This window comes from Callionymus lyra, chromosome 8 (assembly GCF_982586985.1).
Source record: "Callionymus lyra chromosome 8, fCalLyr1.hap1.1, whole genome shotgun sequence".
Classification (NCBI taxonomy): domain Eukaryota; kingdom Metazoa; phylum Chordata; class Actinopteri; order Syngnathiformes; family Callionymidae; genus Callionymus; species Callionymus lyra.
This window is the reverse complement of record NC_141825.1, coordinates 8,195,298-8,214,553: the sequence shown is the minus strand read 5'-3', so window position 1 is coordinate 8,214,553 and position 19,256 is coordinate 8,195,298. Positions and strand designations below refer to the sequence as shown.

The 19,256-nt window shown below is 39.7% G+C and overlaps 1 protein-coding gene across 1 annotated transcript in view; it reads left to right on the top strand.

Annotated features, from left to right (window-relative positions):
* The window catches only part of LOC148073550 (transcription factor SOX-6-like), a 103,931-nt gene that overhangs the window by 66,252 nt on the left and 18,423 nt on the right, over window positions 1-19,256 (top strand). The window contains exons 8-12 of the mRNA XM_087797911.1: window positions 4,732-4,849; window positions 6,920-6,999; window positions 14,006-14,155; window positions 14,740-14,911; window positions 18,019-18,212. Of these exons, the coding sequence (XP_087654037.1) occupies window positions 4,732-4,849; window positions 6,920-6,999; window positions 14,006-14,155; window positions 14,740-14,911; window positions 18,019-18,212 (714 nt within the window). The remainder of the gene's footprint in view (window positions 1-4,731; window positions 4,850-6,919; window positions 7,000-14,005; window positions 14,156-14,739; window positions 14,912-18,018; window positions 18,213-19,256) is intronic.

Genomic DNA, 19,256 nt, shown 5'->3' with positions numbered 1-19,256 from the left:
ATGATGTGTGACCGTGAACCGATTAAAAGTGATAAGGAAAAACATCAAAAAGTTTGGTGAACCTAAAAAAACTGCAATACTAAGTACATATGGAGTACTACAGATCACTACATAGGTAATGTACTCAACATAGTATTATGGTGTGTATAATGACATCAAATTAGCACCAAAATAAAAAAGTTAAGAGGCGTATTTTAAACTCGTGTCTCAAGTCATGCTGTAGGGGGCGCCATCACAGGTCATTTTTTTTATTCATGTCTTGGAACACGATTGATTTAGGGCCGAGTGAGGATGTACAAACTTTCTCATCCATCCTCACTACAACGACTGTCACTGAGGTAAAATACACCAACAGAAAATGTAGCGCACTATGTGCACTTAAACATCCAGAACGGCCCTCAACGGCCGCCATTTTATTGACGTAGATGATGCTACGTCTAGTGCTACGTCACTAAACGGCGTAAATGTTTTGAGAAAACACTAATTTTACCACAAAACAACACACAAACAGTAATTACCCAACGAAACACAAATTAATAACTTGTTTCAATTGGAAAAAAGTGTTGATGATAGTGTTTCAACGACTGGTTTCAACCGGTGTTAAAAAGTAGTAGAAGAAGAAGTTGTCGAGTCATTTCCTGTTAGTGTGTAGCAGCAGAGTTTGATTTGAGACAGTACTACTCTGTCCGAATTTAAGCACTGCCTTACTTAGTGTACTGTAAAGCAGTGCAATTAGTGAAGTGTGCGATTTCCCCAATACCCTCGTGGTAGATCCGTGTTCTTCTCGTGACTTGTCCATAAGATAAGTTAAGATAAGATTTTTCACTTGTTCCTCTCACAGTGGAAAAATTTGAGTTTTCACACTTGAATCAACATTGAATTAAACACACAGTAACAATAATTATAATATAACATAACATGACAACAATAAAACAATAATACATCTAAAGTTAAAGTACAATATTTAAAACTAAATCACATGACCTTTGCATTTATTTATTTATTGTTTTGGTTTGGTATTGTCGTGCTCCGCCAGGTACTTCAACGAGTGGTTTGTATATATATATATATATATATATATATATATATATATATATATATATATATATATACATTTTTATTTTGTAATATATGTGAGTGTGTATGTTTTTGTGACAATACGTGTGTGTGTAGTCCAGTTCTTAGTGGCTCAGGTTTCCTGTCATGTGGTCTTAAGTGGCAGTGGGGGGGTCAGTGGGGGGGCGTACGGGGTTAAATAAAAAACTTCCGAAGGTCTGGCTCGGACAGACCAGGACAGACCAGGACAAACAGACCCGTGGAAGTCTCCCCCAGTTCTGCTCGTGAACCGAGTCACACCGTGACGTCGGGCGGTGACTTGTAGCGACAAGAAGCCGCCGATGTTTCGTCGGCGCTGAGCCTCGACCCGACCCGGCCCGGCCCGGCTGACAAGCATGTGTCTTTGTTAAGTCCCAGTAATGGCTCTCACATGTGGACCATTTCCTTCAGGCTCTAACCACACGGGCCGGGCCGAGCTAACAGGCTAATTAATGACTGCCAAGCCACACTCCTCCTCCTCCTCCTCCTCCTCCTGCTGCTGCTTCTCTCTTTTCATTTATAGATCTTCCCTCCTTCAGTTGTTGGTTCTTTTCTTATTGTTGTTGTCTTTTACGTTCATTCCTGCACCGTCGCGGAACCTCCTGCACTCGTCTGCAGGTCATTAGTGAGTTCATGCATCAGTGATCATCACGATCTCATAGATTTTTTTTTAATTGTTTCAGCGAGAGTTGAGTCTAAGATAAGATAAGATAAGATGTCCTTAACTGTTGAGGAACGTTGTATATTCTCAGCCTGGCTTGAATATTTGTAAAATTTGAGGTCAAAGTACATTTATCAGTTTATAGTTTCATTAGTTTGTCGTTGAATTCAATAAATATGATTATTATTTATTAGCTTCACGATCTTAAACTGATGTAAAACTTTTGATTCATTAATATTTGGTTCGTCGACTTCAGTCACGTCTAAAGTCTGGTCCAGGGGACACTTGCGGCCGTTAGGTAGATTTCATGGGACCGTTGTGATTTAATCAAAACAGTGAAATACACAACGTTTTTTACAAATTGTTGAAAATGTATTTCTTGCTTAAGTGAAGCTAAAGTGTTGATAGTAGTGGCTGAATATTAAAAGAAAAAAGAAAAAGACACGTTTATTATGGAATGTTCCACAAGATAACTCTTTCCTTTTTCTTTAAAAAACATTAAAAAATCAAATGAATAAAAAGAAAAAAAGGAAGAAAAAATTAAAAATTACACAATAAAGGGTAATGAATAATGAAAAAAAAAGAAAAATTAAATAAATGAAGATGTTCTGGAAAGATTTTTACAGTAATAAAATAGTAAAATAAAAGTTACGTTTGTTCCAGTCCCAGTAAAACACACGTACCTTCCAATGAAGTAAAACAGTGTAAGTAACAGAGCGACGGTTCAACTCTCCAGAGTCATGTTCCAGCGTCACATACATTAACTTCCTCACACCTGCACGAGAGTAAATGGTGCGAACAAATGCTCTTTATGTTCACAAACTCCTTCTAATTATGAAGCTCCAGAGATAATGGAAGCTGTTGTTGTCGACTGTGGAGAACGACCGCGTGTGAGTCGATGTATGTCGACTCGTTCTTTGTTTCATTATGTTCAATGGAGGAAAACTAACAATGTACACAAAGAAACCAGTGAAGCAGGTTTGAGGTCAAAAGTAATTTTGTACAAACTTTACGTTTACGACTTTTATTTTCTTTGTGCAAACGCAAAGAACCTTTATTGTAACTAAAACAACGATGGAGTCACATGTGAGTTCAACAAACATCTTTTTTATTTTGCCCATTTTATTATTTATCAAAATTAAATTTAAATGTTCATGTTTCGCCATTTATTTAGTAACTTTTATGTATAAAAATCCAATGGTATAAATATACAGTAAATATATTTGAAATATAAAAAATAAAATGTGCTAATTTTAAGGAAAATTCAAGTTTAATTATGCTCTTTTCTGTTACTACAATAATATTATTTCAGTTTATTAGCTTCACACCTAATGTAATAAATAATAAAATACTTCTGATTGGTAACTAATCAAAACTTTCATTAGATTTTTCTTGTCCAATCACTTCTGAAGCTCATTATCTTGACCAAGAAATATAAAATAAACATTTTTTCATTGGTAAAAATGTACTTTTTAAATGTATAATTAAAGTATATATTTCCATTTGTTGAATTATACATTTTTTGGATATATACTCATATTTAAGCAATTTATAAAGGTTTTCAACTTTTAAGAATATACTTTAAAGTCTTTTCACTTTTCTTTTTAAATAATTGACAATTGAATTGAAATAATATGATTTCTAGTTATTTTAGCTTTTAAAATTTTGATTTACTCATGAAGGAGATGAAAAGTTACAAGGTGTAAATGCAAACATTGACTGTTGAAAAACATAAAAACCTGTTGATAAACATATAAAAACTGTGGCGTCTTCAATTTGCTGAAATATCAATGGATTGAAACACGATCAATATCTTCTCGACCAGACATCATAATATTATTGATGATTAATGAAGGCATGAACTCAACATTGAGATCCTTCATGTGACGTTTCTTTCTAAAAACACTGACACACACACAGACTCACACTGACCTCTTCTGCCCCAGACAAGAGCTGCATTAATTCAAAGTGTGTGTGTGTCTTCTGTACCTGTGTGTGTGTGTGTGTGCAGTTGGAGGAAGGGTGTGTTATTCTTAGGAGTCCCCCTCCTCACCTCTGATCCATCTCTCCTCCCCCTCTCCTGGTTAATGGAGATCTTTGTGTGTTAGTCGAGCAGCTCCAGCCAGTTCCAGTCTTCAGGGAATACAATGAATGAGCAGTTTGTCTTCAGAACCTATGACCAGCGAACCTGCGACACTGCTGCGACACACACTCGTGCCCCTCACTCTCCTTCAGGAAGCATTGTGTGTGTAGGTTTGTGAGTGCATGCATGTGTGTGTGTGTGTGCATCATGTGCGTTTACTGGTTATAGACAAATTAACATAGTAAAAAAGGTTATGAACAAAACATTGTCCATAAATATCTACCAGGATGTCATATGTTCTGAACACCATCCCCTCCTCAGAACCAGGAAGGGAAGCGACTCTACACAGAGTCTCTCTCAGACGTCAATGCTTTCTGTGGAGAATCCCTGTTTCTAACGAAAAGTGGTAGAAATTAAATGTTTTTCTTTTCGTCTCGACCGACTGCTCGAGAACACGGGACAGGAACGTCAGTATGTTGAAAACTTTGCCTTTTGGCTCAGCTCTGCTTCCACTGAAACAGTTCAGACTCAAGATATACTGACACTGGGCTGGAACCCCGTCGCTCTCCATTCTTCCCTCACTCGTGAACAAGACGACAAGACTGTCCTCCACCTGGGGCAGGATCATCCGTGACCAGTGCAGCTTCACTGGACCGAGAACTATGGACCCAGACTCAGAGGTGTCATGGCCCGATAGGACCAAAACAGGATCATCTAGAGATTCCAACCATAATATCATCACTGTTTCTTCTTTCATTCAGTCTTTCTTTTCTTGATCTTGACCTCCTCCTTTGACTTTCACCGACTTCATCCTTCTTCCCACACTTCCTCGTCCCTGACATTAATTGTTTGAAGCTTTTTTAACGCTGACATTTTTCTTTGTTCCCGTCAGGTCCAGGGTCACATGCCGCCGCTGATGATCCCCGTGTTTCCTCACGACCAGAGATCTCTCGCTGCTGCCGCCGCACAACCAGGTTTCCTCTTCCCACCGAGCATGTCTTACAAACCAGGTAACACACTCACACACACTCACACACACACTGGGGTCTGTCTTAACGAGGTGTGTCAGGCGAGGAATGTTGTGGAAGTGAATGCGGAGATTTACAAGGTGATTTGTTCAGATCACGAACAAAAGATTTGCCGCCGTCAGATACTGTAGATGTGAAAGCCGTGAAACTCCCAACGAAGCCGATCTTTATGAAAACCTGCGACTCGCGTGATTAGAAACGTTCATCTTGCAAAGCCACTGACACGGTTCTGGTTCTCTTTGGATATCTCAGATATATGTTCTGTCAAACCAGCCAGTGTTTATGTATGTTTAAAGTGTCTCTTCACCCCAAATGTATACTGATGTTCTACTCACTCTCATGCAGACTAATGTTGATTATTTTCTTAGAGTAATCTGTTCTTTTTAGAGTTACAGACAAAAATGTTTGTTCATTTTAATGTAGAAACTGGAGCTCAGTTGTCTTCATCTTCACCTTCATCTTCGTCCAGAAAGACACTTAAAAATGTCTAATACCTCCATACCTCCACGGATGGATGGATGGATGGATTGATGGATGAATTGGGCGCAGATTCGTCGTCCAATCATAATTCAGGAGTATTATCTAAACTTTCCAAGATGGCCGCGATCACAGATTGACTTCAACACCTTTTCTGTGTTTCAAATCGTATACTTCTCTTAGTATACTAGAAGTTAGTATGCATCAGGATATTGTACATACTAACTAGTACGCAAATTCTCCACAGATAGTATGTCTCAAATCAAACACTGCTAACAGGAAATGACACGACAGCTTCTTCTTCTACTACTATTTAACGATGTTTCAACCAGCTGTTTGAACGCTATCGCCGACAGCTGCTGGCAGCACGTTTTGCAAGTTTGGAAAAAGAAATAAAGAAAAAATATGAGAATTGATATAGTCGCCAGATATTTAAGCTGGTATCAGCACCGAAGACGTGTCATCCTCCTACTGCTGCTGAAAATGCACCTGTAAGTATATGCATATATATTCATATATATATGACGTAACTTCTGTTAAAAACGTCATTAAGATGGCGGCCGTTTAGGTTGGTTAGTGTCCATCGAACCATACTCAGTTTTGTGGGCGTGTTAGTACGCCACTTTAGTGTGCATGGCGCACTAAATTTAGCATACTAAGAATTGAGACGCACTTACGCACTAAAAATACTAACTTTGAGTACGCTAGTATGCGATTTGAGACACAGCACTTGTTTGAGTAATAAAAGGACGAAGTCACAGATCCTACATCCATTTTCCATGCATCAAAAGAAACTTCTCCGAGTTGTAACCATGAACTCACTTTAGGTTCTTCTGCTTCTATCGCACTTGGTTCACAATAATGGACCTGAAATGGAACCAGGCGGTGAAGAAGGTTCAGTGTTTCACGAACAAACAAAGCTTTTCACTCGTGGTTCTTTAGATACAAAGAAAACAATGTTTGGAAAACACAGAATTGAAGAAGAATTCACGAATCGCTCTCAAAAATCCGATACAAAAATGTAAAGGTCATGCACAGCAGCATCTTTAATACAAACATATTTCCCGTTATAAAAGTGAAGCATTGTTGTTGGCACAGTTGTCCCCGTGAGAATGTTTGCTCTGGCATTTTGAATAGAAACATGCAGCTCTCAGCACCACCTGCTTTCTTCATCCTGCAAGCATTCCTTCCTTTTCACATTTTCTCCAGGTGCGCGAGCGACTGATGCACCTAATGCAGAATAATTGGAGGTTTTCCCCACTAGGGGAGTCTCCCACAAGGCCCGGTGGAGACCAAGAGAAGCCGTTATTGAAAGCTGTCCTTCGACACACAACAAAGACATGGAAAGTGTTTTAGAGCAACAGTGGGGGTCATGAAGTGAACGCCATGAATTTTTTTGAGTGCATCATCATGCACAACAATAAATGTTACAACCTTGGATTGGAACTCTCCAGCGGCTCTTGGATATGAATAAAAACAGGAAATTCTCAAGCACGAGAAACACGTCCATTCTTGTACACAAAAAGTGCCCCCCCCACTCCCCTACACTCTTAACTGTGTTGTTTTGTTCCACAGGTGAGAATTACCCCATGCAGTTCATTCCATCCACAATGGCGGCTGCGGCGGCGTCTGGTCTCAGCCCGTTACAACTTCAGGTAACACACCTGGACACACCAAAGTTCACAATTAGCAGTAGTAATAGTAATGAACACGTAGGAATGAACAGATGGTTCAGCGAGAAATGATACATTTGTGTCGCGGCTCGGCCAGATGTTTGGTTTTAACAGACGATAAGTGTGGAGCGCAAAGATACCAACACAAGGATGGATATTGAACAATTACGTCATTTGTTTGGATTTGGATTTGTTTATTTCACTGATTTTGCCGCAGTGATTATTTTTAATATTAAGATATATATATAGTTCATGGTTGTATGTTTAAGTCGTCCAAAATAGACAAGTTAAGACAATCTATAAATGAAAGAAAATGATTGTATAAGAGATAATCTTATTTGAATTACTAGCTAAAATATCCAAGTATAAACATATCATTTAAAAAAGATATAACCCAAAGACACTAAATGATGGAGCTTAATTCTTGCTGAAGGGAGATGAAATAATAGTAAGTAAGACATTATTTGTTTCTCAGACCAGGGTCACAAAGCGCTTGAACAATCAAAAACAATACAAAGTTAAAATAAAAACTGTAAAAGGTCAAGAAAACGTAGAGACAAACACAGCAGCAACAAGAACGTTAAGAAAAATCACAAATAAGAATGTCTCTGAAGGAGTCAGTAGATCATCAAACACAGAGGAAGATCGTTCCAAAGCTTAGGAGCAACAGCCTGGAAGGATTTCTCTCCTCTGGTCCGGAAGCGTGTTCAGGAACCATCAGTAGATTCTGATCCACAGACCTCAGAGCCCGAGCTGGGGTGTAAGGCTGGATCAGATCACTGATGGAAAGTCTGACCATAAATAGCTCTGAAAGTAAGAACCAAAATTTTAAAATTGATCCTGAAAGAAACTGGAAGACAGTGAAGAGTTTTAAGGATCGGGGAAATGTGAGTTCTTCTACGAGAGCAGGTCAGAATTCTTGCTGGAGGGTTTTGTGTGAAACTAAATAAATTGTTAAAAATTTGACATGTTGAAATGTTACAATTATACATTTTAAGGTATTTTGTCGAGCTGTTTGTGAGTCTGTAGGACATAAAGAGCAGCGGGACACACTGCTGACACAATGAAACACAGGGATAAACTAATAGTTTTACAGGCAATTCCTGAATCTTCTCCGAATACAAGAGAATAGTTGAAAATAAAGGATAAATGTGTGTCAGATATAGCGATATCTGCTCTGTCAACCATCCCTGACAAAGGTCCTGATACCTGACAACACCTGCACCAAATATTTTAATTGTGTTCGAAACACCTGTTTCACAACAACAGCACTCGCCCACAATTGTTACCATGTCGATAAATTAAGAAGCTTCTTTGATGCTAACATGCTAATATTCAAACGCGTCCTGCTGTGTACCTATTAGGCAAGGAAACAAAAACTTCTTTCATTGGATGATATTGTCGACTTCAGTCATTTCCCGTTCCGCGGTTTTAAGAATCCCAATCTTCGTTATTCAATTCGTATTGTGGCGCTTTCTTATCGAGACACTCATTAGTCGCTATTGACTTAGCGAAGCTTCCGTGCTGCGCCCGCGAGCGTCGCAGCCTCCAGCGCCGCTCGTCTTCCTCTCCTGCCTTTGAAATGATCAAAGGATGCTACGACGAGAGGTAGAGAGGTTGAATGAATCCATTAAAAACACGTCGCAGGATGTGGAGAGAAAAACCTGAATGAAAGAGGAAGTGTTTTATCGCCGCGATGGAGACAGAAGGCGAGGAAACGTTTGTGAGGGAATAAAGAGTAATTATCGGAGGGTTTTGGTCGGGTCGGGTTGGGGTGGGCGCGTGGGGGGTCTCCAGCACATGTTTGCACATTGTTGTACCAACAAAAGCCATCATGAGATATCTTGACGCTACTCGCTAAAGTGACTCATAATTCTCTATAGGTGAGACTAATGTACAGTGTTTAAGATAAGAAACAGAAATCGCGGTTGAGAACAATTATACTGAGATTTCCTATAGAAGGAAAGGATAGTTAAGGTATATTGAGAATATTGAATATACATTTTTTCGGCCCCTGACTGTTACACTATTTTGAAAGGAGATTTCAAGAATTATGGCAAATTTCGATGATTATAAGGGGGCGGAACAGGAAGCAGGAAACCCCCATGACATTTCAAATATGTCAAATTGTAACAATTTATTTCGGTGTCTAAACAAGAAGGAGCTTGTGGTTCATACGAAACTTTTGCAGCCAGAATTCTGACCCGCTCTAATAGAAGAACTCACATTCAAGTTTGACCCCTGTACTAAATCCATCCTATAATCGACTCTGCGTGTCTGTATTAAAATAATTGAGTCAGATTTTGTCGCTCAGTTTGCACGGTCCGACCTTGTCCTTGCTCTTAAATCAAATTAAGATTCAATATAAGATTTTGCTCCAAACCATTGAAATACCAAACAAACATTACTCTGCTGAACCATCACAAAGAACAACATGAAAAAATGTGACCCATTGTGTCGTCGAATCTTCACAAACAGTGGATTCCTGTCGAAAGAAAGACGTCTTTGTGTGCAGCGAGCGTGAAGGAGAAACACTTGCTTGGCAGTCATTCTTCTTTTAATGGAGAGACAAGTCCCTCCGTCGCTTCCTTGACCTGCTGCTGAATGTTCTTGAACGTCTTCTTTTCAGGGACTCTTTCATCGGCAGAATAATAGCTAGTCAAAATTTTGCAGGTAATGCAATGATGTATTTGAAATGCTAGAAATAAATGGAGGAAGAAAACAGGGGATGTAAATTAAAACGTGGAGAAGATACGTTTAAAGACTGTAGTTTGTAGTATCGACCTCAATCTAATTCCTTCCATACAAATATATAAAAATACATTCACATATGTAGACGGATGAGAGAACCAACCTGTGGTTTGGCTAGCCTTTGCTAACATTAGCGCCAACTTGTATTCTTGAATTGTAACTTCAGTCGTTCTCTTTTATTTCCCTCCAATCTACATTTTGTTCAGGCTACTTTATCAACTAGACTGTGTCCATCGACAGCCATCTTTTAAACTCCTTTTTAAAGTCATACGACACAATAATGTATGAATCAAATTCAATCCAATTAAAAAATATGAGGGTTGTTTTATTTTCAAAGGGCTATCAAAAAGAGAAGAACAAAAACATCAATTAAACTAACAAGAGACTTTAAACAAGCGATACATGTATCAGGGGAAATATGACGTCACGACAGAGACTGACCGACAAAGGAGGGTTTTTTAAGAACACTCAACAATCAAGTGAAAACTAGAATCAGGTGACACGAAGACACAGGTGACACAAATCAGGTCAGGAAGTTGACGAGACAAAACACACAGGGATCAGGACTTTCACAATTAAACCAGGAAGTGACGAAAGGAAACAAAAGAATGGACATTGACAAAGGTTTTACATCATTGATAGCTCCAAGTCTTTTACTGTGGAAGATGATTCAATCTGTCTATGCTTTCAATGTGTTGCCTCAAAGTAGAAAAGTTCTAAAATAAAAGTATACAATCATTGAAGCAGGTTCATGAAATGGGAATTCATTTCTGTCAAATTCTCAAGATGTTGATGAAGTCAATAACCATTTGTGTTCAATAATACTTTCTTTATTTCCCGCACTATGAGGCACTTTAAAGCCTTACATTTTCTCAGAAAACAACAGTGCGCCTTATAATCCGGAGCGCCTTATATATGAACGTTACCTGGTGGGTGACTTGTTTTACACTTTCATAACTGCGCCGACGGTGGGCGGAATTACGTCATTGCGTCATCACGGGGTGGGATTTACAACCCACGTCACATCATGGCGAACGGCTATGGACTAAGAATACTGCCACCGGTTCGAGCGAGTGTGTCTTGGTTCTTTTACACTCAAAACATTTTTTTGCGAAAAAAAACATCTGTTGACATTCCCTTTAGCACAACTTTATCTAGTGGATGCATAACGCAACCCCAGTCAAACATTTGACTGTATCTTTTATTCTATGCGCCTTATAATCCGGTGCGTCCTATTTATGAAAACAGTTCTAAAATAGGCCATTCATTGTACGTGCGCTTTATAATCCAGTGCGCCAAATAGTGCGGAAAATACAGTAATATATTATTATTTTTCCTTCTATATACCACTTTGTCAATGTACATTTATAATAATAATTATCATTTTGTTTCAAGACTCTCAAGGACACTTTACAAGGAGTAACAATAAAATCACACAAAACAAAAAACAAATGGATTATAAAAGAAATAATGTAGCATAAAATCACGACAATTCTTTATGTAAAGAGTACATAAGAGTCAAGATGTTGGAGGTCATGTGGAAGATATATGTGTTGTATGACTGGCTTCCTTCAAAAAAACAATGAATGTTTGTGTGATTTTATGTCAGTAATAAATATCTATATATAAATTAAAAAAAAGTTCTATACTAGCCTTGAGCTCGGAGCAAACAAAAACACAAACCATCTTAGTCAATGATCCAAGTGTCTCTAATCAATCCTGCTGATTCTCACATGGATCAGAAATGACAGAGGAATCATTTGGGTTTTAGTCAAATTAGCACTAATGTTCCGAGGGCCCGTCCAGTCTCAAATCCTCCCTGTCAATGAGTAATTTAGAAAATTGCAGCATTGTCTTCCCCTGGGGGTCGACAGAACAGAGCGAGCTTCGGTCGCTTGTAAACTCTGCACATTAGCTTCAGCGAATCAATCGCAAACTGTCTCCGAGAAAAACAAGAGAAAAAAAAATAGGTAAAAGCTCTTATTCTCCATTTTTCCCCTTTAGTGCTTCAATCTCCCGTTAGAATCGCTGACGGCGTCGCAACCGCCGCGAGTGTGTTTGCTTAGCAGTCGGCATGTGAGTGAGTGTGTGCAGGCCCTGGCGCTGATATCCTCACACTCTACCTCAGATGTGTCAATCTCAGGTCCGGCTCTGCCTCAGAACTGTTAGGATATCAGGCAACACCAGAAGAAACTCTGCGGTCGTGGTGATTGACACCCGGGGGCCCCCACCACCGACCATATTAGCTGCATTCTTACGGGGATTTCATATTGCAAAGGTTTTTGGCCCCGAATGCTCCCGGAGTCTTCCAAGAACAACACCCGTGTGACATCAGGGCTTTTGTTTCGATGCTGAGGCTCCTGGTGTTTGTGTTTAATAAAGCACACTCAGGACTGGAAAGCGCCGCCCGTCCATTTTTCTAAGCCCGACCGCTGAGCCTGGCACTTTTTTTTTTTTTTTTGGGAGGTGAACCTGACGGTGGTCTGCTCGTCTGCACTTTAAATCTCCCTCCGTCTCTGGAGGCTTCGCCGTTTTCTGCTTCAGGGAAATCAGATCACACTGGAGGACGTCTTAAACCCGGGGCAGAGAGCAAAAACAGACGCCGGCGCTCACGGCTTTGAGACATTTCTGACGGAGATCAAAAGTGGGAGGACAAAGGGAAGAGTCATAGAAGAAGGGCTGGAGGTGGAGGGTGGAGGGGTGGGCGAGTATGAGGTGAGATTTAAGAGAAATGAGTGGAAAGCGGAGAGGGAAAAGGGCAGGAGGATCCTCTCTGAACCACGTCTGGGTGGTTTTCCTGAGGATACGCTCTTTGATACTCCGGCTCTGGCACTTCCACGCATGTAGACACGGCTGACAGTGGTTCAGGGCGGCGGTTTCTCTGGCCAACGAGCTTTGATTTAGAAGACCCTGGACTGTTGGCTTAGCACTTGGCTCTTTGATTTCTGTTAAGTACCTTGGATGGAAAATCAGTGGAGCTTTCATCCATCATGGAAGGCCAGTGATTTACACTGTCCAGGACTTTTCTTCGGGTTTCTATTGTAACCCCAGTAGCTTTTTATTAGATCCTGTATTGGAGCAAATATGATCAAATAAAACAGTTTATTTCATATAATAATAATAATGATCAACTTTCGTGTCATGTAGTAAATGTTCTTCTCTCCAAGATGCAGTAAGTCCCTCATCATGACCATGTTTTCAACGTATTACTTTATAAAGTTGCTCTGAAATCTGGGCGAACGAGAGGTTACGGGAGTCCATTATAATGTAATGATGGCTTCACTCCTCCTCCAGCTGTAAACACGCCCCGCTTTGTTTATACAACGAGTACCCTGGAGGTGAAGACTTCCGTGATCGATAACGCGCGGTGACAAACCTCCATGCTTGACTGGAAAAAGCGCTCTACAAATATAAATTAATTACTTACCAATCACAGCAGAGTGGGTGTGGTTATGGTCAACAATATTTAATCTCCAGAAAAACAAAGTTTTGAGCTTAAGATCATTTTCTAATGTCAATATTTCAATAAAAAAAGAGTTTTGTACAAACACACACTGATGATACAATAGAGTCACACATCACAACAAAACACACACACTGATGATACAATAGAGTCACACATCACAACAACACACACACACTGATGATACAATAGAGTCACACATCACAACAACACACACACACTGATGATACAATAGAGTCACACATCACAACAACACACACACACTGATGATACAATAGTCACACATCACAACAACACACACACACTGATGATACAATAGAGTCACACATCACAACAACACACACACACTGATGATACAATAGAGTCACACATCACAACAAAACACACACTGATGATACAATAGAGTCACACATCACAACAACACACACACATTGATGATACAATAGAGTCACACATCATAACAACACACACACACTGATGATACAATAGAGACACATATTAGTACAACACACACACACATACACACTTTAACATACACGCATATACACACTTTAATACACATGCTCATACAAACTTTAACACACACTCATACACACTTTAACACAAATGCACAAACACACTTTAACACACATGCTCATACACACTTTAACACACACACTCATACACACTTTAACACACACTAATATACACACTTTAACACATACACACATACACACTTTAGTTCACCCAGGAAGTCGACTCTGTCGCTAAAAGAGTGTTTTCTCCTCCTCTCAGCAGCTTTATGCCGCTCAGCTGGCGAGCATGCAAATCTCACCGGGGGCCAAGATGGTTCCTCTGCCACCGGCCCCCAACTCATCCAGTCCCCTCTCGCCATCGTCCCTCAAGAGCGAGAAGAGATCGTCCAGTCCTGTCGCCCACATCAAGGTCAGTCCAACACGTGGAAAACGCAAACGTTGCGTTCAGGTCCTTCAGTTAAAAGGCAGCTTATTTAAAGGTCCGACACACACACACACACACACACACACACGAGTGGCGGGGAGGCCGGCTGCTGTTTGGCAGCGCTCCAGACCTCCTCGCCGCTCAGAGCGTTCGCTCCATCTTCTCACGACGACGAGTCTGTAATGGAAGCCAGATGTGTGTGAGCAAGAGTGGGGCACAGCTGCGAACGCTGTCACAATAGACGGCGTCAGGGCTCACCGCACTCACACAGTAGTGCCTGCAGAAGTGCTGCCACCACTAAATCCCGGAGACTCGGCAGCCCACCGGCATCCCACCCCGGCTGCCCCCCCGCCCCCACACACACTCCTTACACCTCCACATCTGGAACCGTGATGAGCAGGCGGCCATTGTTTTATTTTTTAAAGGGGGATTCCTTCAGGTTCCTGAGGTTAAGACTGGAGTTCACTTAACAGAAACGAAAAAAGAGTGACACTGAAATATATAGATTAAAGTTGTTCGTTTCTCTTGACATTCATTCCAAACTCCACTGAACTTGCCTCTGTCACCAGGAGGAAGGATCCACGCAGCCGTTGAACCTCTCAGCCAGACCCAAGACCACCGAGGCCCGCCGCTCGCCGACCTCCCCGACCCACAGCCTCTACCACGGGAACAGGACCAGCCCGTCCGGAGGAGGCAAAGGTCGCATCCCGAGCCCCACCATGGGCAGGAAGACGTCCCTCGGTGGGTGTTCGGGTTTATTGTCGGATTTATTGTTGAGCCAACATAACGTTCTCTAGACAAATAATAGTTGAGTCTGAGTCGATTGTGAAGACAAAAGTTTTTGTCTTGTTTCATTTGACTTTTATGTATCTACGAAGCTTTTATCCAACTCCCTCTGATGGCAGTAGGCTGCGACGCAGCGCAAACCAACATGGGACACAATCATATCTGGGATTGAACCAACAACCGCTAAGCCCTTTATCTTCTAAGACATGTTCCCCCCATTTTAGATACAAGTTCCCTTAGAAACACAAACTACATTTAAATGATTTGAATCATAAACGTGTCAGCTTTAAAAGTTACTTAATTTTGTACTTTGTTTAAAGTCATAGTTCACCCAAAATTCACCCGTTATTTTTTTTCCGGAACAATTATTCTCAGCATGGTGGTATTTGGTACTTGTTTTTAAATGTCTTTTTGGACGAAGATGAAGACAACTGAGCTCCAGTCGCTACATTAAAATGAACAAACATTTTTGTCTACAACTCTAAAAAGAACAGATTACTCTGAAAATAATCAACATTAGTCAACATGAGAAAATGAGTGAAGGTTGAATTTTGGGTGAACTTTGCTATTGTGAAAGTGTTGGTTACAGTCTTTTTCTAATGAGAGAATCTAGGTTTTAACAACATCCTGATTACTCTACATATTCATAACTACAGATACTAATTGTTTTAAGTAATTGTGTAATGGATGCTATTTATATTGGAATACTTTTTTTATTTTATTTAAGAGAGAAAGTATGATTTACTTGGTATTTCTCTCATGGTACTTACATGTAATAAAGGGTAAATAGAGGCAAAGCTAGTTTCATTTTACTTACTTCTTTATTTCCTATTTATAATAAGTAATAAATGTGTTGTTCAGCGTGAACTCCTTAATATCATGGTATTAAGGATAGATGGATGGATGGATGGATGGATGGATGGATGGATGGATGGATGGATGGATGGATGGATGGATGGATGGATGGATGGATGGATGGATGGATGGATGGATAAATTATGGATAGTGGATGGATGGATGGATGATGGATAGATGGATGGATGGATGATGGATAGATGGATGGATGGATGATGGATAAATGATGGATGGATGGATGGATGGATGGATGGATGGATGGATGGATGGATGGATGGATGGATGGATGATGGATGGATGGATGGATGGATGGATGGATGGATGGATGGATGGATGGATGGATGGATGGATGGATGGATGGATGGATGGATGGATGGATGATGGATAGATGATGGATGGATGGATGATGGATGGATGGATGGATGGATAGACAGATATGTATATATGGGTAAAAAAAACAGTGTCAAGACAACAGCACGTTGACTCTGTAAACCTTGAATTCAAACGACTTCACTGCCATAATCAGAGTCAAGTTGTTCACGACCATCTAAACAAGTCGCCTTCAACAGGAAAAAACAACTCACAAGCGTGAGCGGCCACACACAGACACACACAGACACACACAAAGGTAGCAGATCAGCTGCAGACACCTCGCCGACTCACACAGGAGTCGCGCATGTGTGTGTATTTGTGTTTTACAGGAGGCCAAAGCCCTGTATTTAGCCCCAATGAAAGCCCGACAGCGGAAACAGTGAAACCCGGCGCACGTTACTTTGCTTTTTAAGAGCTTCCTCACATCATTGTCTGCCCGCGCGAGACCTTTTATGCCCCGACCTCTGCTATCTGTTATTAAGGCCCATCTGAAGCCTCTCATTATAGCCCCCAGAAAACAATCTCACAGCTCGTCTGGAGTTATTTTTCGCCACTTTTAACGGCCACCCAAGCATTCAGCGCTTCCGACTCGTCTGCTCATTAAAGCGGGAGGCGACGGAAACTTTGCATCCTTTTATTTCTTTATTTTCTCGGTGTGTTTTTTTTTTTCTTTCTTCAAATGCGCTTTAGAAGTCTGAAGCCGCGGCAGGAAGTGGTGGCGAAGGAACTGCAACAACACAAGTCGTGACAACACATGCGTCACAAATACATGAGGAATTTCACCTTTTTGTTTATCAAACTTTTGATTATAAAGTGAGTTCATGTGAGTCACTTGATCCTTGAACAACACATTTATGAGAATATCAAGAATGTTTCTGTATGAATCAAAATAGGATGTCGATGTTATCAACATCAATATCAACAAAGTACTTGAAATGAAGATAAAATACATGTTTATCATTTACTCAAATCATAACATTGAAGGGTTGGGTTTGACATTTTAAACGTTGATTATTTAGTAAAATTTAATTAAATAATTTAATAAAAGTTTATTTTTATTTTTTATGGTTGAACCAAAAAATGAATATTTATCTGCCGATCATGTGACGTGGATCACATGACGATGTTGACCTCAGATGTTGAATTATGACTCAGAAGTTGAACTATGACTCAGATGTTGAATCATGACTCAGATGTTGAATCATGATTAAGATGTTGAATCATGACTCAGAAGTTGAATCATGACTCAGAAATTGAATCATGACTCAGATGTTGGATCATGACTCAGATGTTGAATCATGACTCAGAAGTTGAATCATTACTCATATTTTAAATCATGACCCAGATGTTGAATCATGACTCGGATGTTGAATCATGACTCATATGTTAAATAATGACTTAGATGTTGAATCATGACTCAGACGTTGAATCATGAGTCATATGTTAAATCATGAGTCAGAAGTTGAATCATGACTCAGAAGTTGAATCATGACTCAGAAGATGAATCATGACTTGGATGTTGAATCATGACTCAGAAGTTGAATCATGACTCAGAAATTGAATCATGACTCAGACGTTGAATCATGAGTCATATGTTAAATCATGAGTCAGAAGTTGAATCATGACTCAGAAGATGAATTATGACTCGATTGTTGAATCATGACTCAGAAGTTGAATCATGACTCAGATGTTGAATCATGACTCAGATGTTGAATCATGACTCAGTGTCTCTGAGCAAGAGAACGGTGGAGACGGCGTGCTGCGTGGCGGCCTCCTGCCGCCAGCGTGTGACCCGAAGACGGCGACGTCTCTGACCGTGACCTTCCTCCCCGCAGACATCCTCTCCAGCCTGAACTCCACGGCTCTCTTCGGGGACCAGGACGCGGTGATGAAGGCCATCCAGGAGGCCCGGAGCATGAGGGAGCAGATCCAGAGAGAGCAGCTGCATCACCAGCAGCAGAGCGGACATCACAGCCTGGAGGCCAAACTCTCGGCCCTCAGCAGCATGAGCCTCAACAACGGCAACAAGGTACGACTTTTATCAAAACTGTTGAAACTGTTCAAACACGAGGTCGAGGTGACGTCCTCGGAAACATAGTCCACGATCACACTTTGTCTGGTTTCTTAAAACTTGTTTGTTGAATCTGATCCGACCCTTATAACTTATTGATCAATGCTGATAGTGACATGTCGATCAAATGATTTCAATTCAACGGTGATCTGGGTTTTTTATGAAACCAGGAAGTGTTTGAGTCCCTGCAGGAGGTCTGGAGAAGGTAGCTCTGCAGTCTGGAGGTCTTTGTCGTCGTGTCTCAGGAGGTTAATAGTGAAATGAAAGTTAATTTTCAACTAATGTTTCATTCTTCCATAACTAACACATCCCATCAATACATTCAAATATTATTTAACAATAGTAATGACAATTATAATCAAATAAAAACACATTTACAAACTTAAATATTTGATTAAGTGATTATTTTGTGAAAAATTATTATTATTTTTATCTTTTTTAAAAGCAACAGTGTTATAATATAAAGATTTTCTTTTTCATGATATAGATTAAAAATATATATATAATTTATTTTCATTCATTGGATTTAAAAAACACACAAAAAAAAACTGTAATCATTTAAACTTGTATTAAGAGTATAAAGTAGTAAATCACAAAATATAATATATTATAATATATTATAATATAATATAAATATATATCTACACAAAAATCAGTTGTGAATTAATATAACACTTATATAACTACTAATAATACTCATAATAATAACAACAAAATAGCAATTGTAATAACAATAATAATATCCATTCTACTACTACTACTACTACTACTACTACTACTAATAATAATACTCATAATAATAACAGAATAGCAATTGTAATAACAATAATACTATCAATTTTACGACTACTACTGCTACTACTACTACTTCTACTACTACTACTACTAAAAATAATAATAATAGAAAAAATAATACTACTCATTATAATAACAACAAAATAGCAATTGTAATAACAATAATAATATCAATTTAACTACTACTAATATTACTATTACTACTAC